Below are 23,527 nucleotides of genomic sequence, written 5' to 3'. Positions count from 1 at the left end.
AGGAGCTCCCTCTTTTGCAGAGTGAAGAATAAAACGTCAGCACAGGAGCGTGAAGCCTGAGATGTGATGGACGTGGAGCGGTGATGCTGCGGCTGCAACTGTGACTCAGTCGGGAGGAGAATCCAGCGACCCGGAGAAGTTGTGCTCCCCGGATCCAGCGGCTGTTCTCCGGATCAGATGCCGCAGATGCTGCCGGAGTGAGGACGCGCAGAGAGATCCGAGCGGAGCCACCTCTTCTCCCCCACAGACCGGAGGATGGTCCCCGGGGCCCCCGGCACCATCACCACCACCACCATGCTCCCCGCGTCCGAGGCGGCCAAGATCTACCAGACCAACTACGTGCGCAACTCCCGCGCCATCGGCGTCCTGTGGGCCATCTTCACCATCCTCTTCGCCATCGTCAACGTGGTGTGCTTCATCCAGCCCTACTGGATCGGGGACGGCGTGGACACCCCGCAGGCGGGCTACTTCGGTCTGTTCCACTACTGCATCGGCAACGGGCTGTCCCGAGACCTGACGTGCCAGGGCAGCTTCACCGAGTTCAGCACCATCCCCTCCGGCGCCTTCAAGGCCGCCTCCTTCTTCATCGGCATGTCCATGGTGCTGGTGCTCACCTGCATCGGCTGCTTCCTGCTCTTCTTCTTCTGCAGCACCGGCACCGTGTACAAGATCTGCGGCTGGATGCAGCTGTCTGCAGGTAGGATCCCTCTGCCCACAGGTGGAGGTCTCACTCCAGAGGCTGGTCGGTGCATGGAGCTCCATGTGTCCAACATAACATGCAGGGTGCACTCAAATATCCAACCCTAATGAGATTTGTTATGAAATCAGCTGATCTGAGACAAAATACACAGGTTTACTTCTTCCACCCTCAAGATCCAAATGTTCTCCAGCCTCTTGGGCTCATATTTGCAGCGAATTGACCACAGAGTGTCAGATTTTCATTTACAAAACCTGTTTGTAGGTGGAGTTGCTACAGCCTTATCAGGGAGAGTGAGATCTTGAATTGAAGCAGGAAAAACACCATGTGTGTATAAGTTTTCATTAGGCAAATCATGAAAAAAAGGTCTGGACTCTAACCGTCTGCTGATCTGATGCACATTCTCTTCTAGCCTTAAGATTAAAATGTTCCCCAGCTTTTTTATCTCAAGTTTGCGGTTTCATTTTGCAAGATTTTCTCCCTTGAATCCCCACATGAGACTATTTGTCTGGTTTCGAGAGCCCTTATAAAACATTGTGTAACTGTGGAGTGGTGTAGGTGGAGCGGCTGCAGCCTCGGGGGAAGTGAGACCTCGAATTGAAGCAGTAAAATTAGTTTGGAACTTAAGTTTTCATGTCAGAACTGGACTTTGAGGTTTCTAACATTCACTTAGAGATTATTACAGATGGGGATCATCAGTGGTGTGTGTGGTTTACATTGTGTTTCCCCTCTACTTCATTTCAAATAAGGAAAAGATGAAAGCACTTCCTTTTCTCTTAATATGAACTAAAAGGCTCTCTAATATCAATTTAGTCAGATTTCCAAGATTGACGTATCAGGGTTTTTTAGAAATACTGGAGATTAACACAATTTTTTATATAAATGCTTATTGGACATATTTGTTTATTTGGTTCCTATAGATCCTTTGATATTTTAAATTCTATATAACACAAGACTGTAGATGCACCCACACACGGAAATGAAAACACAACCTCTTCTCTGTGGAGGTAATCAAAGCAGCAGAATTTTCTAATCCACCTAATTGGTAGAAACTTTGCACTTGCGTTACCAACAGTATTTACAGATTTGAGTGAATGAAAGCTCAGGGAGATGAATTGTGATGAACAGCGTGTCCAAGGTGAACAACAGATGTGATCAACCTCCGTCTTTCACACGACCCTGACTCAACATTTACTGATGTTGGCTGCTAACGTTTGTTTTTTAACAAGACACCAAACAGAATCTTTGTTAACTGAGCAAATATTTAAATTGAGAATCTGTAGATTAATCAGAAAAACATGAGATTTAATATGATAGGAATCAAACTTCCTGACAAACACACGTCATATTCATGCAGCCGCCTTCAGAGATAAAAAAACGGTTTCATCCTTTGGCCTTAAAGTTCACCGATGACATGATGCAACACACATTTATTAGATATTTAGTGTTCGTGATTTATTATTTTATAAAGATGAACAACATGACTGTGCAGAAAAAATGAAGCCAAAACGTTTCGATCGTCCATCTGGTGGCTGGCTGCAGTTAAGGTCATAAATCCCACCTCCTCCATGTTAGCAGATGGGACATGTTGGTTTTTGTTGTTTTAGTTCTCATCACACAAATGTTTCTATAAGTGTTCGTTTCGATGGTAGATTTGGTTTAGATTAATTTGATGCCATAAAAATGGGGTGAAACGTTGTGATTGACAGCTGAGACTGACTCATGATTGGCTGTGGATGTGTATCGGTGGGACCACCGCTCTGCCCCCCCGATCCCTCCTGGACTGACTCTGCCCGGCTCCACAATGCGTAAGATGGCAGCGTTCATATCCAGAATATTCTGGATATTGCAAACAAGTGCCGTCTCTAAAGTATCCAGAGTTTCTCAGAACCCTCAGAGCGGCGAGGGCGGATCATTTCTGAAAAAAAAAACAAAGGAGCGATTCTTAATGAGCAGCCGCACTTTGTGTCTTTGCCGCTTCTTTTTTTGTGTGCGTGTGTCACAGATCAAAGCTGCGTCTTATTCCTCAGAGTCACATGTTGCGTTTGTTCAGTTTTTCCCAGCATGCCGAGGGAGAAGATGTGACGCTTTACAACAACAGTCAGGAGAAAGAAATTCAGGTGACAGATATTCAAAGACTGTCGATACGCTCGTCCTCTCTGGTGGGTTTTTGTGAATGTGATTAGCATGAGCAGAAAAAAAGCATTTACTCAATACTATGAGTAACTTTATGCTACCGTACACACATTTAACTACATATCAGAGACATTGGACTTTTTCACCTTATATGAATCTTACTCTAGTCAAATTATTTGCAGCTATTTGTGGAGAATAGGGTTTTTCTGATTATATTTTAGTTGACATTGATCTTTGACCCTAGCTCCAAAAGCGAATCATGTGGAGATACCCTCCTAGGTAACATTCTCATCAAGTTGAGTGTAAATACATCAATACAGTGTTGAGTTACTTCGTACACACATACACACGCACACACACACACACACACACACACACACACACACACACACACACACACACACACACACACACACACAAGTCTGTTCCAATCATTGTTGACAGCCGAACCAAAACCTTATTCCTAACGTTGAACTCTTACTTTTACCTAACCACAGTTCACATCTTAACTGGAACCTTAATCAGGGCCGAGCCTTGGTCCCATGACAAGCTCAGTGTTGAGCCCTGAATTCTGGGACTTTAACCCCAGTAAAATTTGGACTCATCTTTTCTGACCATCAGCCTCAGCGTCTTTCCCCCCCCCCCGCCCCTCCTCTGTCTCCTGATGCATTGAAACCTCTGCAGCCTCAATAGCCCGATATCGAGACTCTTTCTCCATCTGAGCTTCCCGAAATCCCTTTGTGATTGTAAAAAAATCCTCCTCTTTAGATGTGATTTGAGGAGTTACGGAGCGGCTGTGATGTGCAATCAAAGGCAACACGTATAACTCAGAGGCTTCAGCATCAACCCCGGGTCGTCCTGAATGTTTGATGAGCACCCACTTTCCGCATGAATCTCCCCGTCTTTCCAACTTGACGTCTTTCTCAGCGTCCTCTTCTTCACCCTGAGATATTTGTATTCCTTTCACTTTTGTGACCACTCACTCTTTTCACATGGGCTCACTCAGTCAATCTGTGGAGTTTTAACCAGGGGGCCTGACAGGAAAATGTCAACCAATTCTGCAGCAGTGGACTCAGACATTTGCGTTCTCACGTACAGCCCCTGCAGAGGACTTCAGGAGATCTCCCAGAGTTCAGCGCAGGTCTGAAAACAGCTCTGGCCTCGGGTTGGGAACGGCAGCAAAGGTCAAAGGGGTCAAAGATCACAGTGTGTGAGACAATGAGGTGGCACTTTTGTTACAAAGTGAATTCCATCTTCTTCTGTCAAATGTCTGTTAATGGTTTGAAATCAGATGTGTGTGTTTTGTCCTTCCCAGTTTTCAGATTTCTAAATTTTTTTTGCTTCTGGTGTCTCACTTCATAATTTCTTAGTTTTTCAAACGGAAGAAAAACTAAAATCTGCAACCGAATGGATTTTCCATGACCTTATAACTTTTAAGGTCATTAATGTCTTATCAGTTATTTATGAGGTGCCGACAAGTTTTTTATTTGCCATTAATGAATCCATTAGATTGCAATTTGAACGATTGCCTGACTAGAGAGGGTCGCTGGCGATGAGGAGAGGAGGAGGAGGCGAACGTGCTCGGACACGAGGCTGCACGTCGCTGCTTAATAACCTGGACGGCCTCCACAGCTCTGATTGCCATCTGGGTCTCACACACACAACACACACACACACACACACACAGGGTCATGCCGACTGGCCATGGCACGAGCAGCTGCCCATTCTGCGGGCCTGTAAATCGACAGACGTCCACAGAATCAGACGGTGGTGACCGAAAGTGTTCTTGAAGCGCTTCCAGCACCCGGCCCATTTCCTGGTCGTCTGCCGGCAGCAGTAAGTGGCTCTGCTCGTGACGCTCTCTGCCTACTAAGTGCTCCGGAGCTGGCATTCAGACCCCACAATGAAAGGTCCATTTGGTAGCTGGAGGTTTATCGATCAAAATGTTGCTTTCCAGAATAACAAGCAGCGTCTCTCTAACGGGGGACAGCTGCCTCTTCACGTCCCTTTCCAGCCGCTTGTGGCGTGATTCAGTTATGTGTTATTGTTTGGAGCCCAGAGAGTGACAGGGCGAGGACACAAGAGCCGCTTGCCGAACGCTTGGTGCATGATAACGCCGTTTGATAGAGCGCCCCGACTGACTGATATCATTGTACCGAGGCTCGGCACGTCGTGCTGCTGGTTCAATTTCACACCTCCTCAGAAAGTTGTCAAGTGGAATCGGGGGACGTGCTGTTCATCGCCGCCACGCTGTGTCTTCAGAGAGAGGAGGTGGAGATAGGAAAGAGACGTGTGAGGGCTGAAACGTGCATTTTGAAATACTGCTCGTGTTGTTTCCATCTACTTTCTTCTGAACTGATCTTCTGAACCTCAAAGAAACAAAGTTAATGGATTGATGGTGATGATAAGTTTTAAGTTTGTAGTTTATATAGAAATCAAATACCAACATCAATGAAAAGGACTGAAATATAAATATATACGATAATAGTTTAAAAAAACAGCTTTTCGTTGTGTGATATAGTTTTCTCACTGGCACCGAGTGGATTCTGGTCGTTTATAGTGTAACGTATAAAGTGACATGTGAAATGTTGAGAAAACAAGATCTGGATTTAAAGCCGGGAGCTAATGACATCAGCCGGGTCCTGATCCTCTCACATGTATAACGAAGGGCCGGAAGAGTCTGAGAGGCTTTACAGTGATGTAACATGAGACTAAGATGCACACACACACTCACACACGCAAACACACACACAGGTGATCAAAGCCTCTTCTCTGTCCTCTCTTGGTTCAGCTGGTCCCCCCCCACACCTCCGCCCTATAAAGTAAAACATTTCGTCTTTTTTTTACGGTCAGAGAGGTCACAGAGGTTGGACGGTGATTTAAAGCTGAGACAGAGGCATAAATAACAAAAGGAGACGGAGCCGCAGGGTGAATCAGCCAAATTAGAAACCAGCCGAGTCAGCAGGACATCGGGGAGGAGAGGGATCTCCACCGCCGGCTAAATCCGAGGATTAAGAAAGTGGATCCTCCTTCGGCTGATGAGGATTTTAAAGGGACAGCAGTCAGCGTATGATAGAGACAAGTCTACTTTTCAGAACAGGAGAGGGTTAAATACAGTCACTTCATTGTTGGGCTTTTTGGTGATTGTAGAACGAAGCTCTGGAGCCTTTGTGATTCCCTCATCCAAGATTTTTAAAGATTTTAGAAGTCAGATAACAACAGCTCATGGGAATTTGGCATAGTTTGATCAATTTCATGTGTCCAACTATATTATTCTATTATATTTCATTCATGATTTTGCTTTGTCCACACATATATTGTGTCTGTAGTCTGTGGAAGGTGGACAGGTAGATAAATGGATGAAGGCTGGATGTCTTAGAAGGATAAAAACTGTAAAGACCCTTTACACTGGAGGTTTGGACCATATCACATGATATTTGATGCTTAATTCAGTTCACTTTAGGGGCTTTTTACTATATTTCACTATATTTCCGTCACAAGCAACACATATATTAAACGATAAATGTACAACATGATAAACACACAAGCAAAAGCCCCACTGACATCGTCGAGGTCACATCATTTAGGTGATGATAAGTTTGCTTATTTAAAAAAAAGAAAATTGGCTGAGACGTGATGGACAGATGAGGCTGATCCTGCAGGAGGTGGCGGCAGAGGTGTGTCTGATTGGGGAATGGCGAGGTGTTTAGATTCTTAAGTGTGACTGACAGCTCTGATTGCAGAGTCGTTAGGACGCGGAACGAGCTCAGAGATTGAGATTATGTGTGAGACGGGAGGAAGAACTGTGGACGTGGACAAAGTCCCGCTTCTTCTCGGGGACTGTGATTAAACTGATTATGCTGCAGGAAGTGGACGCTTCGCTGTTACAAATAAACCAAGAGGTGTTGATGTAGGTGATTTATGCACTGATGTAGCTGGACAGCTCGAGGCCTCTTTGATTGACTGAGATGGAGGAATCACTCTATTTCCTTTGTCGGGGCGGTTGTCCTAATGTTTGATTGTCTATACTTGCAAAGATATTTTTGGATTATTATAGTTATAAATATTACATTTCAGATCATAAAGTTATGTGTGATTTGAGTCACGTCTCGTGAATCATGATGGATTCAGTTCCTACACACATTTCCTTCAACCCTAAGTGAAGATTGTAGAATAAATATTGGAACTAGAACGGCACATATCTCCCTCAAGGGCCAACAGTCCCCTCATGAAACCAGGTTTAAATTCACTAGATCCAGATTTTTATGTGGCTCTGCACCAAATTGCTTATGAATATCTAAACATGCACGATTCCTTTCATCAACCTCCAGGAATTATCCTCTGAGAAATCAAGGAAAATGTGGAAAAACGCCCATTTCCTAAATTTCCTAAATCCGCCTCCTGATCCAGATCCACTAATTGAATGGGTTCTTCCCTGACCCATATCTTATCCTTCCACCAGGTTTGTGTAAATCCCTCCGGGGCTGAAAACCTTAGAGACCTCACCGACTCCATTGCCTCATCATTATATCAAACTTAAAAGGAAGTGGGTCTATGTTAACGTTGCTACACGGCAGCCGCAGGAAGCTCTCCAGCATCGCCGTTATTAAAAAACTGTCAGACCTCCGACCACAATCTCTTACATGAGGCGTCCTCCAGCCTGGATTTCTGTTGTGTCTGCCGGTAGGAACCTTTATGCATGTTTCATGAGCTCTGCCTGCTTCTCCCATGTTCTGCTGAGGCCAGGACGGACGCCCGGTGCAGCTTCGTGGTTTTTCCAGAGCTGTGTCGGGCTCCAAATTGGTGAGGATGACGAGTGCGGTTGATGGAATAGAGTCCAGGTTTGTGGTGGAGCCGGTAGCTGAGCTGACGGGGAGATAACGAGGTGCTTCCTGGAGTCCCTGCAGGATGAGGATGTGCTGAAGCTACAGGGCTTAATAACGCTCCTAATCAGCCGCTAGTTATCGAGCGGCCGAGGAGCTCACAGCTGGAGCCTGAGGAGGAAGTGAGAGCTGAATGGCACGAGGAGAGCAGAGGAGCAGTGATTGGCAGCTCGGAGTTTGGCATCCTACAGTGTGTCTGTTAAACAGTGTGGAGCAACAGTGTCGGTGTGCATGGAAAGAGATGAGCGTGCACGTGCAGGGCTGGAGTTGTCACATACACACACACGCTTGCAGCTGTGGATGTTGTTATTTTCCACCCTGCAAAAGAAAATGTTCCCAATTTGTTGTTGTTGTATTCTCCGTCTTTAATATGTATCCCTAAGGGAGCGTCACTAAATTGCTCCCCCGCTTCCTGCAGCACGACGGCTCGGTGACAAATCCCCCCCGGCAGGAGAAGGTGATCATCCCGAGGAGTAAGCTCGTCACAGAGGAGAATAAATCACTTTGTTTTTCCCTCTGGCTTTTGGAAGTCGTGGGAAACACTCGCAAACTTATATATTTCCTCCGAGTCGTGGATATCGGTCTGTTCTGCGTATCAAAGATTATCACGATGGTGGATTTCAGTGTCTCGTCTCCTAATCCGATCATCAAACCCCAAATTCTTTGTTAACTGTCAACTTGCTGACCTCATCACTCATGAACAAACAAACATCATTTGACAAATTGCTTTAAAGTGTCACGCTTCTAATGTTAAATTGTCATTTGCAAACTTTTAAAACTCAAAGGCACCTTTCACCACTTTTTTAAGCGAGAACACGTTCAGGTTTTGATTTATTTATAAACCTGTCACACCAGATTCTTTTCTCGGCTCTTTGTCATCATGGGAATGTTGTTAAGAGGAGGCCGAGTGTTAAATGCTCCATTTCGGGAATTATTTGATAGATGCAAACAGGAAGTGAATCTTAAAACACAGCCCCATGAGGATTGTTGGGTTATTTTATCCATCCATCAATCACAGCTGGATTCTGCTTCCTGACACGCAGCAGTGAGCGATGGCACTGGTCCTGTTTCCCAGATCTGGAATTTGTTTTGTGCTATTTGTGCGACTTTAGGTTCACATCCATTCTCTCTGGGCCAGAGTTGCCTGCAGTAGCAATCAGAGCTGCAGGAGAGTTGCACTGAACGGAGGTGGTGCATTGAGCCTCAGTGTTACCTCACATAGACGTCTCACACCTTGAGGTAAACATGTTTTCATGCTGGGTGAAAAGGGAAGAGCTTATATAGAGGCTGGCAAGAAGCCGGGGGTTTAGGGAGTCAACATGTTTTTCAAGCTGTGGCAAGATTATCCATTTAGAGGAAAGATAATAAAATATATATATCAGAACTCCAGGTTGTAGGATGTAGAGTTTAGGGTTCAGTCAAAGAGAATAAGGATTCATTTATTTATTCCAGAATGAAACATCAAGATCATTTGACTTTGACTGGATTTATTTGACCTAACGTGATCCTGTGATTACTATGACTGGCTCTTCCTTCTCAGACCTTGAGGATCCACCAGGTCTCCTCTGTTGGTGGAGACTTCCTTCCTCGACCAGCTCAGCGCTGAAGTCTTCCTCGTTAGGGTTTGATTATCCCGTCTCTCCGGGAGTAATGTAATTAGTGTATCCAGGATGGAGGAGGAGGGGCGGCTGAGTGCAGCTCTGCCAGGAGGCCCCCCCTCCCCCCACCTCTGAGAGCTTACGGACCGACATGCCACAGAGTCAATCCTGAGCTGGTCACCACCTTCTCACCGTCGCCCATCACCTCATCACCTCCTCACCGCCCATGACTGGCCACGGCTGTGAAAGTTTCCAGTCCCAGTCAGGGGCTTAAACCCAAGCTGAGCTATGATGGGATGTGACAGGCTGAGCACGAGGAGCGAGACCCCGGGTCAACACCACGACACATGGACTTCCTCTTGATCCCTCGGGGCCGTTCAGCCTGAGCTCCCAGTCCAGAATCTGCCCGTTCGGTTGACCTTACAGATTCAAGGCGGCTGTTAAAAATTTATTTATCAAAGGCCAACATGAGCTTGTCTGAGATGAAGTGGAGCAAGGGCGTCGGAGCCGTGTTTCTGTTGTGCTGCTGATCTACAATCGCACAAAGTAAACATTTTGGAGCATACTTTGCAATCGCACACAGTTACAAAACGACCTGCAGCAGAAACACCAAACTAACAACTCCCCCCCCCCCTCCTCCTCCTCAATCTGTTTGTGTTTATTCTCAGTCCAAAGCTCTCTCCCCCTCTCGCCCTCTTCTCCGTCTTCTCTCTCTCTCTCTTTCTTCGCAGCTTCATAATCACGAGATTGTTGAATTTCACTTAATTAGGACCTGAGGGCGACGGGGGAGAGCGAGAGAGTTGGTTCACACAATTAGTCTCGAGCCTGACGGCGGTGGGAAGGTGCCGCGTTTTACCAAAATATAAAAACATGGGGATGTGATGTATTAACAAGGAGATTTTTTTATCTGTACATGAGTGTGTTTACTGCGCAGACAACACAGAGCAGGTCAACGCAATATGAACATTTAGAGTTTTAATACCCGGTTTCTAATGAGCTAGAGTTTATTCTCTTGACTCGCTGATTCAACTCGTGCATTAGTCATCACACTGTATAAAACCAGAAGCCCCAGACCCCCCCCTTCAGCTCTCCAGGAACATTCTACAGGATAGTTATTCCTCTAGCTTTCCTGTGTTGGCATCAATCGTTGGTTTGTGAGCTGCCGTTTTGTGTCTTATTAAGGAGGAAAGTGTAAAGTGTCCTCCTCCTTGACACAGTTGTAATTTTCTCTCAGTTTGATCCATTGGTCTCTGCAGACGTCATCATGTCCTCTACTCCGACTGATGTCAACATGTTTCTCACTCTGCTGCGAGTCCAGAGGAGGGAGGGGCCTGGTGGGGGATTCCCATCAGGGGGTTTATCTTCTTGATCACTAGGCCGGGATGGAGGAGACAGATGCCTGATTTGTCCTCCTCTTCCTCCTGAGTGAAGGACATGGTGACTCTCTGCGTGTTTCAACGTGAATGTGCATTTTGATTGATGTTCACCCGGTGAGTGCCTCCGATGGGGGAGACGGTGGCACCGGCTCAGGTTGTCATTCACCCCAGTGTCACGTTTCCATCCCTAAACTTTATATTTCCAGTTGAACAGATGGATAAAACTGCACTTTATTTGTATTTACCCTGTTTTGTTTCGTCTTACTCTTCAATCTCTACAAACTCTCTCTCTTTGCTGTCTCTATCGTCCCAAAGTCCAATTCATCACCTTCAAATCCCGTCCTCTGGTCGTCTCTGCCGCTCCAAAGTGACACCACCTCTCCTCCCCGAAGAGCAAAAACAAAACTCTGATCCATTAGGATGGACTTCCCCGCAAAGAGCTTTTTCTCGGCAGGGGCGTTTCGTCCCCTCCTCCCTCTTCAATCAATACGCTCATCTCGGGACGAGGGAGACGTTTGATGGCTGCAGCCTTTTAGCGATCATGCAGACACGACATCCAGAATGCATCACTCCACCGGAATGTCTGTGGCCTCTGCTGGAAGATGTAAGTGCTTCCTCTGAGACCGGAACGTGACAGCGGATACCAAGAGTCGTAAATGTCCACCTGATGTTTTCCTGTCGAAATTACCTCAATCACTGAAAGGCGGCCGACACAACTCATTCAGTCCATTCAAGTCTGCAGAACCACGAGTCGTCTGCTCCTGCTGCTTCTCTCTCTCTCCGAGGGAAACGACTAATTACACCAAACATCCTTCCTCGATTGTAACGGTGGCACTGAGCTGCAGATGAGCGGGCGCCGCCATGCTGTGAGGAAAACACGACTAACAATGTTCACATTGGAAAACATGTTGGCGAGGGGATTGAATCAAAGCAAGCGAGTGGAAGCTGGGGACATAAGTCGAATGCAAATGAGGTTGGAGCTCGAGGAAGACATCAAAAGGCTTCGGGGGGGGGGGGGGGGGTTAAGAAGTGAAAGCTGTGGGGGTGATTGCATCCCAGAGGACTTAGTTATGATTACACCAGGGAAGAACAACACTGCTCACTGCACTCAGAGGCTCCTATAGGCCGCGAGGGAAGTGTTTGCTCAGGTGTGTGTGTGTGTGTGTTAACAGTTGCCGCTACTCTGCAGTGTTTGTTTACAGACACCATTTTTTCACAGGTAAGTGATTGTGTGTGTGTGTGTGTGTGTGTGTGTGTGTGTGTGTGTCTGTGGAGATGGAGAGCGGGGACGTGTGTTGTTTCTGTGATGTTCGCAGCCTCTTCAGTCAAAACCCCTCCTCCCTCCGTGCTTGTAGGTTGCCATGGAAACCCCCCCTCCTTGCTCCTGCTGCCGCTGCTGCTGGCGGCATCACCCCCCCCCCCCCCTCTCCATCCCATCGGCTCCCCTCTATCCCATCACCTCCCCTCCATCCCATCGGCTCCCCTTCATCCCATCAGCTCCCCTCCCTCCCATCACCTCCCCTCCATCCCATCGGCTCCCCTCCATCCCATCACCTCCCCTCCATCCCATCACCCCCCCCTCCATCGGCTCCCCTCCATCCCATCACCCCCCCCTCCATCGGCTCCCCTCCATCCCATCACCTCCCCTCCATCCCATCACCTCCCCTCCCTCCCATCACCTCCCCTCCATCCCATCGGCTCCCCTTCATCCCATCGGCTCCCCTCTATCCCATCACCTCCCCTCCATCCCATCACCCCCCCCCCCTCCATCCCATCACCCCCCCCTCCATCCCATCACTTCCCTCTCAGAGAGATCGCCCCTGCGAGCTGCTCAGGATCAGACGGAGCAGCTGGACTTTGGGGATTGATGCAACCCCCCCCCCCCCCCCCCCCGGTTGCAGATCAAGGTGTCTCCATGGCAACGTGGATGGATTCGACTCGGCCCATCCGTTAGAGCCGAACTCTTTCTTCAGGTCACGGAGGCGGGTCGGGGGGGGGGGGGGGGGGGGGGGGGCACAGCTGCATGTTGAGTGACCGGAGGAGGCGTCTTTTTCTCCCATTAGTGCACGAGGGACAAAAACTTTAAGAAGCTTAACAGACATTCTCCTTGTTTATAGGTAAAAAACTACTCAGGGAAAAGTGAGTTAATATCACACATACATCACAGTTATGGAAACTCCAGCTAAGTTAGTCTATTTACTCACTTGGGGGCCTCAGTAGCTCCTGGGATGGTCCTGCAGTTTGTTAAGGTTAAGCATGATTTGTCAAACTCAAACAGGAATCTGTAACTGTGTCTGTAGAATACACACTTTACAGTAAGTATTTAATCAAGCAGGCAAACGAGTTTAAATCAAAACTCAAAAAACTACAGAAGGCAAGAGGAAGAAAAACAGTAAAACTAAATGATAACAAACAAACTGACAGGAGAGAGAGATCCATCCTTGATCTTTTAAATCTTGTGGTCCATTGTCCCCGTTCATCGCAGAGCTCCCCTCTCATCATCAGTCATTAGTGCTCCGTGCTGCAGAAAGAGAGAGGGAGACAGAGAAGGGGGTGGGCAGGGGGCTTGAAAGACAAGACAAGAAAGTGGAGGACATGTATTCTCTGCCATCACAGCAGATCAGAGACACATTGGAAGTTAGCGAGACGGCGAGGAGCAATCCCCCTCGGCCCGACTTCAAAGCGCGGCGGGTGTTGAAGAGGAAAATAAGGACGGCCGTTAAAGATTCAGAGGAGCTGCCAAAGTCGTCTACCACTCCAAGAACGCCTGTCACCACATCTGAGGCGGCGAGGAGAGGAGCGAGCGCTCAGATGAGGCCACGACTGATCACACATGTAACATGTGACTCAAGAGGAACACTGGGTCGAGTGTCAGAATAGAAAAGTGACCATCTGGGAAAACAAATCCTGTTCCTGCCGCTGGGCCATGACATGTAACTTGACTCAAAGCGACTATGCAAGACTTTTAACATGTTGTCACTCAGTCTGGGATGTAGCATGGATCAGGTTTGTTGTCCTCCTGTTCTGTTGGTGTCCCAATTCAGGGGCCGCCAACTTTGGTGGACGTGGTCTTGGTTTTTTAAACGCAGCCTCTGAAGGATGCAGGCCCTGAGTTGAGAGCGTGTGATGCGGATGTGTGAGTTCATGCTGCTCAGATGAACGTGGCTCTCACGTATTGATCAGGAGGGATGAAGGAGGAAGAGGAGGGAGGCAGCAAGATGTTTTTTGTGTCACATTCAAACCACGGCGTGGAGGTGCCGGTGCCCCCCTGACACGCCGCAAAAAACCCAGGGAAGCGACCTCTTACTTCCCCAAAAACAAGTTCCGTGCTCCTAAGAACTAAGAGGAAGCTTTGATTAAAGCTCCTTTGGAAACTCTGAGACTCAAACAAGACGGGGAAACACGATCGGGGGCGGGGTCGGCGTTCGGATGCGACTCGTGAGAAGCGTCTCCTGTGTACTGGCAGGCAGCAGCAGGGCCTCGTGCATCTGAAGCAGGCAAACAACACCTCTGCCCAGGAGGATAATCAGAATAACTTTTTATGCAGATTAACACTAAAAGAAGAAACAGCTTTGATTCGGCGCTGATGTCTCGCTGAGAGGTGTTAAACAAGGAGGCCACGGGAGGTGTCTTAAAATAATCCTCATTTGCTTCCACGCTGGTGAGCATCAGATTCGAGCAGCCTTGGTTCTCGTGTCATTCAACTGTTTCCTGGAAGGAGCAGCGTCGTCAGCTCAACTCTGATCACAGGCGGTTCGGCCGTGAAGGCAGATTTTCAGCCCAAATGATATTTACCCAGTCTCTATTAACAGCCATCTGCCCATAGAAGCAGAAAAAGCTGATGCATTTAGTTTTAGGCTGAAACTGAAATAACAGAAACGCAGTGAGTCGATTAACCTGAGCTGAGTTTATACTGTTACATGGTTTCTAAGTTTTCATTGGAGTGTGTGTGTGTGTGTGTGTGTGTGTGTGTGTGTGTGTGTGTGTGTGTGTGTGTGTGTGTGTGTGTGTGTGTGTGTGTGTGTGTGTGTGTGTGTGTAACCTTGAATCAATGTCAGCTGCTCCCTCTGTGATAAATGATGAAGCACTAATCATATAATAACTCTCAGACTTGTGTTCGGCCTGTTCTCAGATCAGACCCGAGCTGCTGCACCTCCCTGCGCTCAGGCTTGATTAGATTGAGAAAAATCTGATCCTCAATCAGTTTTACCGCTGCCTCTTCGCTAGGGACCGTCCCAAACTACCTTGTGCTGGACTAAAAATGAGGATTTTCCATAGAGTGAAAGAGTTAAATAAGGACTTGAGTGAAGTGGGACTGCGTTGTGTCTCTGAAGTGTGTGTGTGGTGTCTGTGTGTGTGTGTCTGCCTGACATTGAATATTTAAACAGACATTTTTCATTCCCTTCATGTCTCAAATGAGCAGCATTGGGATTCCACTCTTGTAAAAGTCGTCCCTGACTCGTTTACTCCAGAGTTCACTCTCCTCTCTGCTCGACCTCGTTGTCACACACCTGAAAGAGACACAGGAGCGACACACACAGACACACACACACATAAATATCCAACTTTTCTCAGTGATTGTGATAATCTCCTCCTCGATCCTCGTTGTTTTCCCGTCATGTTACAACTTCCTGACAAACTGAAAACAACCCTCTGTACACATCTCCCACTTTACTCATCGTTCTTTCTCTCCCCTTCATCCTCTGTTTGTCTTCCCCTTCTCCCTCCTCATCCTCCACAGTGACTGGTTGTTACAAGAGGGCGTTCTCATGGTCTTTTGCTTCGGCTTGTGAGCTGTGTGACTACAGGGGCAGTTTTCAGCACCACAGTGAGTGGACAGCTCCCAGATTTCCATGAAACTAACATTCCAAGACTTTTTTCCCGTTTTCACTGATTTCTGAGGGAATCATTTAGGATCTATATTTCTTTATTTTTTACATATCCTGCCTGATTAGGACCAATATCTGAGTGGGTGAAAAATATGGGGAACATTTCAAAAAGACAACGTGGATACAGACAAATGTTCAACATGCACGAGGTCCATCTGGGGAGGAACTGACTCCTGGAGCAACACACTGAGCCTTCTCAGCCTTTAATGTCTGTGTACGCATTCAAAGATGTACCCACACATTCACAGATCCATGCACACATTAACAGAGTTGTCTACATGCACAAATCTCAATACGTTTGCAAATCTCATTGCATATTTACACGTTTACAAAACTGATGACACTGTGATGGAGATTCTTTTCGCCGCTGTCCTCACACACACACACACACACACACGTAACACTGGCTCTATATTACAGGTTCATATTCTCTCTGCAGTTTTCTCAGCTCTCAGCAACATGTGACTCAATGAAACATAAAGAGAGGAAGTGCAGCGAGCAGCAGCATCAATCAGACGCACCAGTGGTCGATAGCAGAGACACAGCCTGTGAATGAGCAGACTGAATACACAAGAGGATGTACTCCCTTATCACAAACACACAAACACTCGCACACACACGCACACACACACACACACAAAGGTCAGTGGGATGGAGAGGGGGAGGAGGTATTTTCTCCTTGTACCTTCTTACATCTGCCAGTTTCTGCCCAAATTAACTCCCATTAATATAACTAGCCATGCTTCACCTTGATGCTGATGCACCATGCACACAGTATGAGCTCTCCCACACTCACACACACACAAACACATACAAACACACACACACACACGCCTGGACATGTACTCACACCACATCAATAATCTTTGTGAAGCGCACAAAGTAGACAGCTACAGCTGGGCTGTGAAGTGCACCATAATGACTGTGTGTGTGTGTGTGTGTGTGTGTGTGTGTGTGTGAGTGTGAGTGTGAGTGAGTGTGAGTGTGAGTGTGTACTATTTGGAGATTGGACTGAAATCTAGATGATGACACCTCCTCCTCTGATTGTCCCCGTGGTCGCAGCCAGCAGCTGTCAGCTGGGAAGCCCTCAAGGAGAGAGAATGTGTGTGTGTGTGTGTGTCAGTGTGTGTCAGTGTGTGTGTTTGTGTGTGTGTGTGTTTAATCAAGGACTTTCACCACCGCCAAGAGGATGCTTGGAAAAACTTTTCAATGGCAAAGTTATTCGGAGCAACCTCTCATGTGGTGAGATCATTTCCCTTTGAGCATCAATAAATAATCAGATTGTGAAATGACACATAGGATGGTGAGCTGCACATTACACCATCATGTCTCCTTAATCACTTCCCTCAGCACAGCACGCACGCACACATACACACACACATATATACACACACGCACACACACACACACACACACACTCACACACTCACACACACAAAGCTTCACCTCAGTCATCCCCCTCTTCCCTCTGTGATGGAGAGTGAATCTCAGCTCATCAGCAACTTCCTCTAGTGTTAGAGCACCACCAGCACCAGCACCAGCACCACCACAACCACCAGCACCACCAGCACCATCAACACCACCAGCCCCACCAGCACCATCAGCATCCCCCTGAGCGAAGCTGTTTTAACATCTCTGAACAGTCGGCCGACATCATCTGAACCTGGATCACTCAGCCAATACAAACGGAGCTTTTAGGCTTCACTCATCTGGAGACTGACAAGGAGCCAATATGATTCCTCATCTGCGGGTTTTATAATATTTCATCTTTCATTATTTAGTGGGATTGTGGGCCGGCCACTCTGCAGCCGAGCCGAGCCGATGTTGAGATGAGGAGAATTTATTTACTAGGCGATGAAGAGGCTTACCCCCGTTGTCGCTCCACGTTACTCTGCATTTGCCTTTTGTCGGATTCTTGTTCTTTTTTTGTCAGAGGACATTTCTATGCGATCCAAAAAAAAACAAAAAACATTCTAGCAGAAGATAAAAGATCGACCTCAGCCTACTGCAGAGGCCGTTTCGGGATCAATACAGTTATGGTTTGAGCTTTTTTTCCCACCTTGCAGATAACAACAAACAAAATGTGACATGTCGGCTGAAGCTAAAAGATTCAATTCAGTGCAAAACGAGGACAAAAGCCGGGTTTTGTCAGGAATCATCGAGGTATTGAAGATGCAGCTCAAAGGCAGAGAATGAGATCAGTCAGTGAGGGAGCCCTGTACATGTGGCTTCAGTTCAACACACTCAGGCATCAAACCTGCCGCGAGTGGAACCTCCGAGAAAAGGGAGATCTCCAGGTTGTAGAGACACAAACCAGCGTCTCCTGGATTTCGAGGTTCAGCTCATTCTATTAATATTGAAGCTGAAAAGCCGACAGGAGCGAAGCAGCTTGTTTACACAGACAAGAAATCCTCTAATATGAAGACACTAGGAAAATAAATGCTTTGGCTCAACAAAGAACTTCATTGAAGATTCTTGAGTTATAACAACTTTATGGCGAAATTTACTTGAACAAGGTTTTTCTCTAGTTTATTGATTAATATGTGTTTAATCATTTCCAGCACAAACATGTTTATACTTTTAAAATGGAACAAATCTATTTAGTTACTCAAACGCCACTGCAAATCAATTTAAGCTGCTTCTATTTAAAAATATAAGTTGTAAATAGCTTGTCAAATAAATACTGTTCCTTCCATTTCTACATTTTTAACAGGCTGCATGTTTTGTGTAGTAAACATTTCAACAGACTGCTGCATTTTTTTTCTTTGCTCTGAGGAAATTGATTTCCAAACTCAGCAGACAATGGGAAAGTCAATACACTCAATGCCTCCTGGGAAATGGAGGCCCAGGATATGGATGAGAGTGTGTTTACAACAAGACTGGTGATTATTACAGGAGCTAGTTGCTGCTGTTGTTCGTACAATTTGTGAGAAGCATTTAACTCGTGAAGCAAACAAAGAGGGGAGGGGGGGCTGAGACTCTGACTCATCCACACACTCATGTTGTCTGTGCTCCCCTTCGGTCTCTGACACAGGCTGTGGGTAAAGGTCTCCGGCCTCACTACTGCACCAATGTAGAAAAACGGGGGAGAAGGGGAGGAAGGAGGGAGGAGAGGAGAGAAGTAGGGATGAGAAGGTAGGGAGAAGGGGGGAGAAGAGGGGAGAAGAAGGGGAGATAGGAGGAGTGAGGAGAGGGGAGCAGAAGGACAGAGGAGAAGAAGGGAGGAGGGGAGGAAAAGAGGAGGAGAAGGTGAGGAGGATAAGATATCTGTACCCGTATCCATAGTACTTAGGTTGATTTGGTCTAAACATCCGTCCTGTACCTGCATCATTGCACACTGCCACCTGATTGGCTGGATAGTTGGATGAATAAGCAGCAGGTGTTCCTAATAAAGTGCTCAGTAAGTGTACAGCCAAGAATACAGTACATGTAAACTTGTATATCACTAACATCTGCAGTATATTCTGTATTTATTCTGTTTAACCAGTCATAACATCAGTCCCAAAATATCAACTCCCACATTTCCCACAATGCCTCACTGCTTGGTGAAGGGCCTGTGAAACATCAAGTGTAAACCTCACTAACACAAAACGTCCATGACACAAAAATCACTGACACACAAAACCTGTATCGATCCCACAGAGCAGCATATTCCACAAATAGCCACAGACCTCAGAGACCCACAGACGGTTGATGAGTGTGAGTCTGTGGATGTGAAAACAGCTTCCTGCCGGCAGCAGAGGTGTCGACTCTGCTCTCGGTCTGTCATCCTAATGAAGGCACTCCGACTCCACACATGGTGCCATGACACCTGGAAACTGATTCCTGCTTCCACCTCTCCATCCTGACTCTTCTCCTCCTCCTCCTCCTCCTCCTCCTCCCTTGTTTTTCAACCCAACACGAACAACACACTTGTCCTCCTCTCCTCCCTGATCCAGGTACTAGTCTGATCCTGGGCTGCATGATCTACCCGGACGGCTGGGACAGCGACGAGGTCAAGAGGATGTGCGGTGAGCAGACGGACAAGTACACGCTGGGCGCCTGCTCGGTGCGCTGGGCCTACATCCTCGCCATCATGGGCATCATGGACGCCCTCATCCTCTCCTTCCTGGCCTTCGTCCTGGGAAACCGCCAGGACAGTCTGATGTCTGAGGAGCTGCTGGGAGAAAGTGAGCCGACACACACACACAGTCATTCATGCTAGATATGCCGCTGAGATAACGTGATGTGGCTTCGGTTACAAGGTTTGATTGAATCTGAGTCGACTGCTGGAATCTAAAAAACGTCTAAAAACCATTTTCTTTGAATAATCTTCACATGCACAGAGTTCTTCATTTGCATACATTGGAATGTTACCCAGCACCTGCTTCCCATGAGATGACAAACACAATCAGACCCAAAGAAAATGATTTAAACAGTGGAGAGGCAGGAGGGACGGGTGAATACAGATGAAGGAGGAAGGAGATAAAAAGCAATCAGCGAGAGAGAGCGATAGAGAGAGAGAGGAAGATGAGTGACTGGGAGGAAGAATGCACCGATATCAAGGGTTAATTGAAGCCTGGGGATGCTGGACAGAGTCATGAATTACTAATGGCTGTTTACACAGCTTGCTGCCAGCCTGTCGAAATGAATCACTGCCGCCCTATCACCCAGGACACAGTCGCCTGTTAGCTCGCAGAAGCAAAGTGATGGGGAGGAAGGAGCCATTATCAACGAGAGACGCCGGAGAGGGAGGAGAAGACAGAGGGGAGAGGAGAGAGAGAGATAATGAGGCGAGGAAGAGGAGGAGGAGAGAGAGGAAGAGGCAGACACATGAAATGTGAAATCATGGGATTCATCAACAAAGTTTAAAAAGGATGTTTTTTCTTATCTTGTCAGTTAAAAGTGGGAAAGTGACACTTGATCAAGTTTAAAAATATATATAATGCGACACTGCCCCCTGCTGGTTCAGCGTCTCCTCGTACTTCTTACCGGTCCTCTCTTTTTCCCACAGAGAGCGGAAACAACGCCATCTAGCGGTCGCATTGAGTAAAGCAGTCACACACACACACACACACACACAGGTAAGCATGTTATTTAAGTGGAAGTAAAAAATAACCAACACTGATTCTCATCTGTAACTCGATGCGACTGTTACTTCACTATAATTAATTATTGCAGCCTTTAGATTTTTCCTATTAAAACATCCAAGTTTTCAAAAGCTTGAGTTTGTATATCATGTTTATGTGGGAGAGGAATACACCGACCTACTCTTTAATTTCTAGAGGAAATTTCAAATTAAAAGCACGGAAAGTAGATTAATTTCATCGTGAACATTGTGCAGATTCTCTCTTCTCATCGTCTCATCTTCTCTCCTGCAGGTCTTGCTGCAGAGACATGATGTTACTTCAGGATCCAGCTGCCTTCTCCTGGTGCAGTTTGTGGCTGAGACACAGAGCTGATGTGTGGACAGATTAATGATGACGAGGAGGAGGAGGTCTGGAGGAGCCTGTCCTCCCTGAACCTCCCTCTGTAAAATAACCTTCTCAGTCGTCTGAAACTGCTTTTTACAAAGACTTTCTCCGGCCTCCATGTGGACGGGAGGCTCAGTCCACAGGTTCCGCTGAGGGACAGAAACAAAGACTTAATGTGGTAAATCTGCTCTGGGGGACACTTGACGTGGCAGCTGCTCAAATTGAATCAAATCAAAAAAAAAGAAATTCTCCAGACTCCGAGCGACACACACGAGGACTCAGGGGACTTGAGGTGAAAGCTGTCGGAACGTCTCTCTCGTCAAAGTCAACAAACTCCAGGAGAGGAAACAGGAGTTCAGCTCCGGTTCGACCTCTCGTCCACGGAGAGGAGGAGACATCTCAACGCTGAGTAACAGAAAGAACAGTGATGTTTCTTTATGATTAAATGTTTGATGTGATAGAAACACGAGGTAGTAATTAGAGGTTTTGCTGGTGACACCTTTGCAAGAAAATAAACAAAAAAGAATAAAAAATAAAAGTGCACTAAATAGGAGAAAACATCTATTGTATGGAGACTTTAATCTGTGTGTAGATGTGTTGATGACGTCGCTGTGCTTTGTCTTGACTTTGAAAATGGTCCATTGCTGCGTCTTGTAACCTGACAGTGTTGTGGAGTAGGGAAAAGGGCCTGAGAAACGCTAAATCATCAAGAAGTGTGGCTTTATCCTTTTTTATATATTATTTTTCACAACTAAAAAACCACTGACGTTTACATTAAAGCTGCTTATGGATGATGGAACCACAGAAATTTAAAGCAAAGATCTGCTCCGCTTGGCTCTGTGAAATCCCCAAAAATAGAATCAAATGAAAGTAAAATTAAATCCATATTTGAACATCTCAAAACCTTGTGGCTGTTGAGCAACCAAACCTGTGACCAAAACAAATGTTTATAGGCAAATACCAACCGTCAAATGGCAAACTGTCATTTTAATATTTAACCAAATGAGTCAAACTGTTCTTTATTGAGCTTCACTGAATTGAATGAGCCAGACAGACGCCACGTGTTGCCCCATGTTGGTTAATTCATCGGATTTTATGACCTGGTTAATGTACAACATGTAAATCTATTGTCTTTGAATATTAAATATAAGGATTCATTTAATTTCCCTCAAGAGCCTTAAAATGTATTAAAGAGTCTTAAATTGAATGTATACTTTTTTTCTACTTCCGGCTGTGGGCGTTGGCTTTACTTATAAAAAGTTTGTATCTGGAAAATTATATAAATCTTTTAATCATTCTGTCCCTTCTCATCATTTCATTATCAATATTCTGCTGTTTACCAGCTCAAGTTCAATTAATAATGGATGACATTATTATGAATCATTGATTCACTCTGCTGAGAAGTATTGACAAATATGTAATGATGTAAAGGTCCATAAATTCATAACGATTGTTTCATAGACTTGTTTGAATGTCAGGAGTTAAAATGAATTTTGTGAAATGCTGTATCTTGAAATACATGTTTACAATTGAAATAACACATCTCATAGTCAATTGATTATTTCCGACATCTTTTTCAGACACTGAGGTAGATCAAATTCTTACTGGGAATTCAGAAGGTCAAAACCTTGTGATTGAAATCAGGCTTAAATAAAGTTAATGATCAAATCTGAGGCCACCATGTTTTATCTTCTGCCAAGCGAGAGAGAATCACATGACGAGAGTTGGACCTGATGCTCGTCCTTGTAATGAGAGGCAGTGAAGGGCGGGAGCTTCATCACAGTAACGACTGAGGACCCGGTGGACTCACCAGCCCAGATTGAGATATTAGCTGTGACATGCTCGCAGGGTTCTGGATCACAGGCCATCTGCTCACATGAATCGTGGGCCCGGCAGGAGGCGGCGCACCTCCACCAGGAGAAAGGACAGTTCTGACTCCTGGTGATGAGATTGTGTTTCATCAGGTAGTTTGTTCTGATTGGACTAGAAGCTTAAAGCCGTTTCCGTGAGGCTGCAGCAGTGATTACACAGCAGAGAGTTTTTATTTTCTCAGATCAGAACCACGAGTCAGATTGAGCCTGAGGAAAGAGCAGGTGGTCTCCTAAACCAGCACAGCAGTGGATCTGTGTACGGGGGCCAGTTTAGGACATTTCAAGCTGAGCCAATCAAGTTCAGCTCTCACAGTACATTCCTGCCTGCACCGAGAATTAACATGAGAGCCTCCTGAGATAAAATCCATCCACTGATAAACACATTCGGATTAGATTTGTTATTGATTTATCTGATTGTTTTTAAATATCAACTAATATTTCAAAATGATTGTTTGAAATTATCGTAAAAAATATAGATAGCTTACAATGAGGAAATCATTTTTAGTTTTATGGATTTATGGTTATGTGTGTGTATCCATCAAGAACATTATCCAAGAGCAGTTAATCTTACATGAGTGAACAGATTCAGCCCTGAACGAGCTTTTCTTCCGTCCTTGAATGTTT

At 46.1% G+C, this 23,527-nt stretch overlaps 1 protein-coding gene across 1 annotated transcript; it reads left to right on the top strand.

Moving 5' to 3' along the window:
• Positions 1-255: 255 nt before the first annotated feature.
• lhfpl3 (LHFPL tetraspan subfamily member 3) lies at positions 256-20,595 on the top strand. Its single transcript, XM_053415148.1, has 3 exons — positions 256-697; positions 19,518-19,748; positions 20,573-20,595. The coding sequence occupies exons 1-3, from the start codon at positions 256-258 to the stop codon at positions 20,593-20,595; spliced, it is 696 nt and encodes a 231-aa protein (XP_053271123.1).
• Positions 20,596-23,527: the final 2,932 nt, after the last annotated feature.

The sequence above is a fragment of the Pleuronectes platessa genome, chromosome 22 (assembly GCF_947347685.1).
Source record: "Pleuronectes platessa chromosome 22, fPlePla1.1, whole genome shotgun sequence".
Classification (NCBI taxonomy): domain Eukaryota; kingdom Metazoa; phylum Chordata; class Actinopteri; order Pleuronectiformes; family Pleuronectidae; genus Pleuronectes; species Pleuronectes platessa.
This window is presented reverse-complemented; position numbering and strand designations above follow the sequence as displayed.